Source organism: Tasmannia lanceolata, unplaced genomic scaffold, assembly GCF_043159265.1.
Source record: "Tasmannia lanceolata isolate RefF3 unplaced genomic scaffold, GAP_Taslan_0.1 ptg000023l, whole genome shotgun sequence".
Taxonomy (NCBI): Eukaryota; Viridiplantae; Streptophyta; class Magnoliopsida; order Canellales; family Winteraceae; genus Tasmannia; species Tasmannia lanceolata.
Genome location: NW_027518700.1, coordinates 32,275,953 through 32,283,995, shown reverse-complemented (window position 1 = coordinate 32,283,995; position 8,043 = coordinate 32,275,953). Strand labels below are relative to the sequence as shown.

Here is an 8,043-nt window from a genome sequence, read left to right as displayed (position 1 = left end):
TCCTTAGTGGTTCCGGTGTATAAAATGTGGTTCCCTAGTGGTTCCAAGGTAGAAAATATGGTTCCCTAGTGGTTCTGAGGTATAAAATGTGTTTCCCTAGTGGTTACGAGGTATAAAATGTGGTTCCGTAGTGATTCCCGGGTATAAAATGTGGTTCCGTAGTGGTTCAGGGGTATAAAATATGGCTCCCTAGTGGTTCCGGGGTATGAAATGTTGTTCCCTAGTAGTTCCGGCGTTTAAAATGTGGTTTTCAAGTGGTTCCCAGGTATAAGATGTGGTTCCCTAGTGGTTCCGGTGTATAAAATGTGGTTCCCTAGTTGTTCGAGGGTAGAAAATATGGTTCCCTACTGGTTCTGAGGTATTAAATGTGTTTCCGTAGTGGTTTCGGGCTATAAAATGTGGTTCCCGAGTGGTCACGGGGTAAAAAATGTGCTTCCCTAGTGGTTCCCGGGTAGAAAATGTGGTTCCCTAATGGTTCTGGGGTATAAAATGTGGTTCCGTAGTGGTTGCGGCGTATAAAATGCGGTTCCCTAGTGGTTCCGGGGTATGAAATGTGGTTCCTTAGTGGTTTCGGGGTAGAAAATGTAGTTCCCTAGTGGTTTGTAGTTATAAAATGTGGTTCCGGAGTGATTGCGGGGTATAAAATGTGTTTTCCTAGTGGTTTCGGGGTATAAAATGTGGTTCCCGAGTGGTCCCGGTGTAAAATATGTGGTTCCCTAGTGGTTCCGGCGTATAAAATGTGGTTCCCTAGTAGTTCCTAGTTATAAAATGTGGTTCCCTAGTGGTTCGTAATTATAAAATGTGGTTTCGGAGTGGTTTCGGGGTATAAAATGTGTTTTCCTAGTGGTTCCGGGGTATAAAATGTGGTTCCCGAGTGGTATCGGGGTAAAAATGTGGATCCCTAGTGGTTCTAGGGTAGAAAATATAGTTCCCTAGTGGTTGCGGGGTATAAAATGTGTTTTCCTAGTGGTTCTGGGGTATAAAATGTGGTTCCCGAGTGGTCTCGGGGTAAAAAATGTGGTTCCCTAGTGGTTCCACGGTAGAAAATATGGTTCCGTAGTGGTTCCGAGGTATAAAATGTGTTTCCCTAGTGGTTACGAGGTATAAAATGTGGTTCTGTGGTGGTTGTGGAGTATAAAATGTAGTTCCGTAGTGGTTCCCGGGTATAAAATGTGGTTCCGTAGTGGTTTAGGGGTATAAAATATGGCTCCCTAGTGGTTCAGGGGTTTGAAATGTTGTTCCCTAGTGGTTCCGGCGTATAAAATGTGGTTTTCAAGTGGTTCCGGGGTATAAGATGTGGTTCCCTAGTTGTTCCGGTGTATAAAATGTGGTTCCGTAGTGGTTCTAGGGTAGAAAATATGGTTCCCTAGTGGTTCCGAGGTATAAAATGTGTTTTCCTAGTAGTTCCGGGGTATAAAATGTGGTTCCCGAGTGGTAATGGGGTAAAAAATGTGGTTCCCTAGTGGTTCCGGGGTAGAAAATGTGGTTCCCTAGTGGTTCTGAGGTATAAAATATGGTTCCGTAGTGGTTGCGGGGTATAAAATGCGGTTCCCTAGTGGTTCCGGGGTATGAAATGTGGTTCCCTAGTGGTTCCGGGGTAGAAAATGTGGTTCATAGTTATAAAATATGGTTGCGGAGTGGTTGCGGGGTATAAAATGTGTTTTCCTAGTGGTTCCGGGGTATAAAATATGGCTCAGAAGTCATTCTAGGGTATAAGATGTGGTTCCCTAGTGGTTCTGGAGTATAAAATATGGTTCTCGAGTAGTCCGGGGGTAAAAAATGTGGTTCCCTAGAGGTTCCGGACTAGAAAATGTGGTTCCCTAGTGGTTCAGAGGTATAAAATGTGGTTCGGTAGTTCTTGCGGGGTATAAAATGTGGTTCCCTAGTGGTTCTAGGTATGAAATGTGGTTCCCTGGTGGTTCCGGGGTAGAAAATGTGGTTCCCTAGTGGTTCTGAGGTATAAAATGTGGTTCCGGAGTGGTTGCGGGGTATAAAATGTGGTTCCCTAGTGGTTCCGAGGTATACAATGTGTTTCCCTAGTGGTTCCAGGGTATAAAATGTGGTTCACGAGTGGTCACGGGGTAAAATATGTGGTTCGCTAGTGGTTCCGGGGTAGAAAATGTGGTTCCCTAATGGTTCCGAGGTATAAAATGAGGTTCCGTAGCGGTTGTGGGGTAGAAAATGTGGTTCCTTAGTGGTTCCGGGGTATGAAATGTGGTTCCCGAGTGGTCCCGGGGTAATAAATGTGGTTCCCTAGTGGTTCCCGGGTAGAAAATGTGGTTCCCTAGTGGTTCCGAGGTATAAAATGTGGTTCCGTAGTGGTTGCGGGGTATAAAATGTGGTTCCCTATTGGTTCCGGTGTATGTAATGTGGTTCCCTAGTGGTTCCGGGGTAGAAATTATGGTTCGCTAGTGGTTCCGAGGTATAAAATGTGGTTCCGGAGTGGTTGCGGGGTATAAAATGTGGTTCCCTAGTGGTTCTGAGGTATAAAATGTGGTTGCGAAGTGGTTGCGGGGTATAAAATGTGGTTCCCTAGTGGTGCCGAGGTATAAAATGTGTTTCCCTGGTGGTTGCGGGGTATAAAATGTGGTTCGCGAGTGGTCACGGGGTAAAATATGTGGTTCCCTTGTGGTTCCGGGGTAGAAAATGTGGTTCCCTAATGGTTCCAAGGTATAAAATGTGGTTCCGTAGTGGTTGTGGGGTAGAAAATGTGGTTCCCTAGTGGTTTCGAGGTATGAAATGTGGTTCCCGAGTGGTCCCGGGGTAATAAATGTGGTTCCCTAGTGGTTCCGGGGTAGAAAATGTGGTTCCCTAGTGGTTCCGAGGTATAAAATGTGGTTCCGTAGTGGTTGTGGGGTATAAAATGTGGTTCCCTAGTGGTTCCGGTGTATGAAATGTGGTTCCCTAGTGGTTCCGGGGTAGAAATTGTGGTTCCCTAGTGGGTGCGGGGTATAAATGTGGTTCCGGAGTGGTTGCGGGGTATAAAATGTGGTTCCCTAGTGGTTCCGAGGTATAAAATGTGTTTCCCTAGTGGTTCCGGGGTATAAAATGTGGTTCCGCAGTGGTTCCAAGGTATAAAATGTGGTTCAAGAGTCTAACTTATTGTTCCAATTGTGTTTTTAACATTCTAAAGTGGTTGTATCATTGTAAATGGTTGTTCTTAGTTTGTATTGAAATTTTATGAAGGTTTAATAGTGGTTCTTATCCTAAAGGGTTTGCGAAAATGGTGGAAAGAAGGGCTTCTTTTATCTTACACGTTAATGGGTACTTGAAGGATGAAGTATCATTTCAGTATATTGGCGGGACGAAGATGTCTTTAATTGTGAATCGGCATATAAAATTTTCAGAATTTGAGTCTCTAGTTTATCAAAAGATTTGGACCACATCAACCGGTATCTCAGAATCTATAAAATGTCGATATGTCGTGGATCCATATCAAATCTTGTTGTACGACATTCGAAATGATGATGACCTAGCTATGGTGATGATGCTTTTTGAGAATAGCCTCTTCAATTGTATGAGCCTGTACATAACCAAAGAGTACATAGTAGGAGGAATTAGTTATGCACCGATCCCCATCCGCAGGTAAAATATTCAGTCAGGTAGAAATTTTCATTCTTTGAACTCTCATTCGATTACACTATTAGGTCATGTGAAATTTGTCATTGGTTAGGAATATGAGGGATATAATTCAACATTATGAAGATCCTATTTTATATGGAAATATTTGTGAACCTTCTTCTCGTCCTCTTGAACCGCCATTGAACCCCAGAAATAATTCCATCCGTGTAGCCTCAGCAACACCTAATCGAAATGACGTTGCTGGTCCGAAGAACATACAAATATTGGGCAGAATCCGAAAAGATACCAATATTGCTCGGAATCCGAAAAGATATTCGATGGACTTGAACCAAGACTATAAGGACCCTATTTTTAATGAGACAGAGGAAAATACAACTCAGCATATGAGCACTGCCATGTAATCTTCTAATTACTAATTACATTTATTTGGCCAGTTCTATGTTTCTCTCATACAATATTCATTCTAACGTAGTCCCTACTGTGCATGCACGATGCAGAGTTCAGCAGGGATTTCCATAGTGATATGCATGTTAGTGATGGCATTGAATGCGAGGATGGTAACAGTATAAAGGGTGATGATTCATTTGGTGATGATGACTTTGTTGAGGACAGTGTGCGCGAAGGTGACTTTTGTAAGGAAGATGAGTGCGAAGGTGTACGCCCCCTCGTTGGTCTACAGAACGTTGTGGGCGACCCATTCTGTAATACGTATACAAGGGAGCCGTTGGAAGTAGATGAGATGGTTGTAGATGAATTAAATGAGGGACGTATAGGAGTTGAGGAGATCAAGGTGGGGGGAATCTTCCCGAATTTGAAAGTATTTAAGAAGAAAGACAAAGAGTACGCAATTGAACGGAAGTTTGTATTCGTCCCTGTAGATTCAAAGCCTACAAAGTATGCTGTTAGATGCAAGGATAAAAGTTGCCCCTTCAGAATCAGTGGGAGAAATTCTTTGGATCATGTTATGGTAAAAAGGTTTGTGCCAGAGCTTACATGCTCACGTACTTTGAGGGGTAATGACCATCCCCTTGTCACAGCAGCTTGGGCAGCAGACACCTGCCTTGGGTTATTTCCCCTCCCAGGAGACGTGAGGCCTACTTTGATAAGAGCATACATCAAGGATAAGTGGGGTATAACCATAAGCTATGCGAAGGCTTTCAATGCGAAGGTCATTATACACGAAAAAATGTGTGGAAATGCCGAGGCGTCTTACCGCATCCTTCCTGCATATGCTGTAGAGATGGAGAGATGCAATCCTGGCACCATTATGTGTGTATATCGAAGTCGGGAGCTATGAACGGGTGGAGATAATACATTTTATCGTTTATTTTGGTCATTCAGCCCTAGCATACGCGCCTTCAGTCGAACAATTAGATCACTGATACTAATTGATGGGACACATTTGCGAGGCAAGTATAAAGGAATTTTATTGGCTGCGACTGCAGTAGATGGTAACGGTGGATTATTTCCGTTAGCATATGCAGTGGTTGAGAATGAGATGTATGAGAGCTGGCTATGGTTTCTTCGTTTACTCTGCCAGAGGGTGATACCAGCAGAAAAAAACAACAACAAATTCACTATTTCCTCTGATCGGATGAAGGGTTTGCCTAGAGCTATAGACGAAGCATTGCCGGGATCATACCATAGCTACTGTATTCGTCACCTCAATGCCAATTTCCTGAAGACCTTTAAGAGTCAAATATTTTGCAAACTATTTTCGAGAGCCGCATATGCTTTAAGGGAGAGAGACTATAAGGAGACGATGGAATGTATTAAAGCGAAGAACGCAAAAGCAGAGAAATTGATATCTGAGATTCCTAAAGAAAACTGGGCTAATGTATACTTTAAAGGGTCTAGGTGGAATATGTTGACAACTAATGCCGCAGAGTCCTTCAACAACGTATTAAAGGGCGCACGGGAGTTACCGATCGCGGCTCTAGTCGATCACACTAGATGGAAAGTACAAGATTATTTCCACCTTCGCCGCAAGGCTGCTTCTAAATGGAAAACACATTTGACCCATAATGCAGAAAAATGGTTAGACAGAGCATGTCTGTATGGCAGTAAGTTTACACCCCGGCCGTGTAGTTGGAATGAATATGAAGTGATATCGTCAACTAATACGGATCGTGTGGACTTAGAGAAGAGAACGTGTACGTGTGGTCTTTTCCAAATGATGGGATTGCCGTGTGGGCATGCCATAGCAGCCATGGGAGTAAACAAGCTGGACAAATATAGGTACTGCCAGGATTAGTTTTTGGCTTCAACTTATCGGACTACATATGACGAGGTCATTCACCCTACTTTAGATCGAACACAATGGCCGGAGCCATCCCATGTTTTAGAAGTAGTGTTGCCACCACGAGTAAGAAGACAGCCTGGACGACCCAAAAAAGTACGAATGGAAAGAGGGCTGCAATTTGGACAACATCACAACTGCAAATCATGTGGGGAACCTGGACACAACAAAAGAACGTACAAAAATCCCCCTTGTAAATCGTCAGTTAAATATGACTCCCATCAGTCCATCCGCACCTACAGAAAATAGGTATGTTTCATTATTACTCACTCGATATGATTTCTCTATCAAACCCATCATTTTATTTATTGTTGCAAGTTTCTCTTGTAGGTCCGGTGTGTCCTTCGCACCTCCTTTCTTTGCTTAGGGATGGAGTTGTTTGTATCATCCAAAGCGTTCATTTGATGGGCCGTCACATATATAGGGTGTGCCCAAAAAATCATGTCCATCGGATCATCGTAACCCTTCCATCTGTGGACCAACAATGTGTACGTAGGCCTACTCGGAAGTCCGAACCCAACCTCGGACTTCCGAATTAATTCCAGTAGAATTGCGATTCCACTGGATTTCATTCGGAAGTCCGACACTTAGTTCAGACTTCCGAATCAGAATTCTGAACATTCGTTCGGACTTCCGAAGGAAGTCCAAAAGAATTGCAATTCTACTCGAATTCATTCGGAAGTCCGAGGCTGGGTTCAGACTTCCGACTCGGAAGTCCGAACAACCGTTTGGATTTCCGAAGGAAGTCCAGTAGAATCGCAATTCTACTCGAATTCATTCGGAAGTCCGACGCTGGGTTCAGACTTCCGACTCGGAATTCCGAACAACCGTTCAGATATCCGAAGGAAGTCCAATAGAATCACAAATCTACTGGACTTAATTCGGAAGTCCGAAACATTGTTCGGACTTTAGAATCGGAATTCCGAACAACCGTTCGGACTTCCGAAGGAGGTCCAGCAGAATTGCGTTTCTACTGGACCTCCTTCGGAAGTCCGAAAATTTGGTCGGACTTCCGAATGCAGTCCAGTAGCATTGCCATTCCACTGGACTTCATTCGGAAGTCCGAAAGGTTTTTCGGAAGTCCGTTTCGGACATCCGAACATAGTCTCGGACTTCCGACTTCCGACCAGTAGAATGGCCATTCCACTGGACTTCATTCGGAAGTCCGAAACAAACTTTCGGATTTCCGATCTAACACTAATTCAAATCCCAGTGTTCAGATATGGGAATGGGGTTCGGAGGGGTGTATGGGGTCTTCATTACCATTGCTTGTGTTTCAAAGAGGGGGCTACCTTATACAAATTCAAACCTTTAAGGGGGTTTACATGTAACTGTGTAAGTAATATTGGGTGCAATTGAAAAACATTTGTCCAGCCGAGAAAAATGAATTTCAGGTGAGGGGGTCAAACAACGGCAGAGAGAACGATGACACAGATTTACTAAAAGCACTACCTTATACACGCATTGATCCACAAACAAACCTGAAAAGTTCGAAGGGGAGAAACAGATCCCATGCTTTGATAATGGAGCAAACTCACCTTCTCATTTTTTATTTAACTATCTGTCAAAGTAGTACAATTACCAAAATGCTGTCATAAGGCAAAGATAAGAGGAGTTCGCCCTAATATCAAAACATTGTAGTGCCAATATCAGGGAAAATAATAAATTGCAGATTACATTTATAAATAGTGAGAGACCAATGGCTGAAAGAAAAATTAGCACCTGCCTCTTGGTTTCATTGAACATAGGGACTGAAACAAAAAGTCCCAGCTGTGTCAGTTATGGGTTGAAATTAAACATACAATCAATATTTAAAAGTTCAAAAAAAAAAAAAAAAATTATAGTGTGATCAATGAGTACTACTACTAAAAAATCATATGAGACAATCTGTTCTGTAACATCCACGACTTCTTCAACTTCCACTTCTTTGGCTTCATATTCTTCCTCTTCATCACTATCTTTGCCATCTCATGCAACTGTCTCCAGTGCTTCTCCCATTTCTCCCCGCTTCTCCCGATCCTGGTCACTCAGAAGCTTGCTATTGAAGGAGCAGATGTTGAAGCCATTCTTCATCCACGACTTCTTCAAGTTGCCACTAACGCTGAAGAGAGCCAGGAATTGGAACAAGGCTTACCTGCAAACAAGCACAATTATCATAATGA

General features: G+C 43.2%; 1 protein-coding gene across 1 annotated transcript; it reads left to right on the top strand.

Annotated features, from left to right (window-relative positions):
* The first annotated feature begins 4,066 nt into the window (after nt 1–4,066).
* Nucleotides 4,067–5,836, top strand: LOC143856018 (uncharacterized). Its single transcript, XM_077366061.1, has 2 exons — nt 4,067–4,851; nt 4,924–5,836. Exons 1-2 carry the CDS (start codon nt 4,067–4,069, stop codon nt 5,834–5,836), a joined length of 1,698 nt encoding a protein of 565 aa, XP_077222176.1.
* The last annotated feature ends 2,207 nt before the right edge of the window (nt 5,837–8,043 follow it).

Coding starts and splice junctions, on each gene's coding strand:
- LOC143856018 (XM_077366061.1), top strand. CDS start 4,067: ATGCACGATGCAGAGTTCAGCAGGGATTTCCATAGTGATATGCATGTT. Junction 4,852..4,923: donor TGCAATCCTGGCACCATTAT/GTGTGTATATCG, acceptor TTGGTCATTCAG/CCCTAGCATACGCGCCTTCA.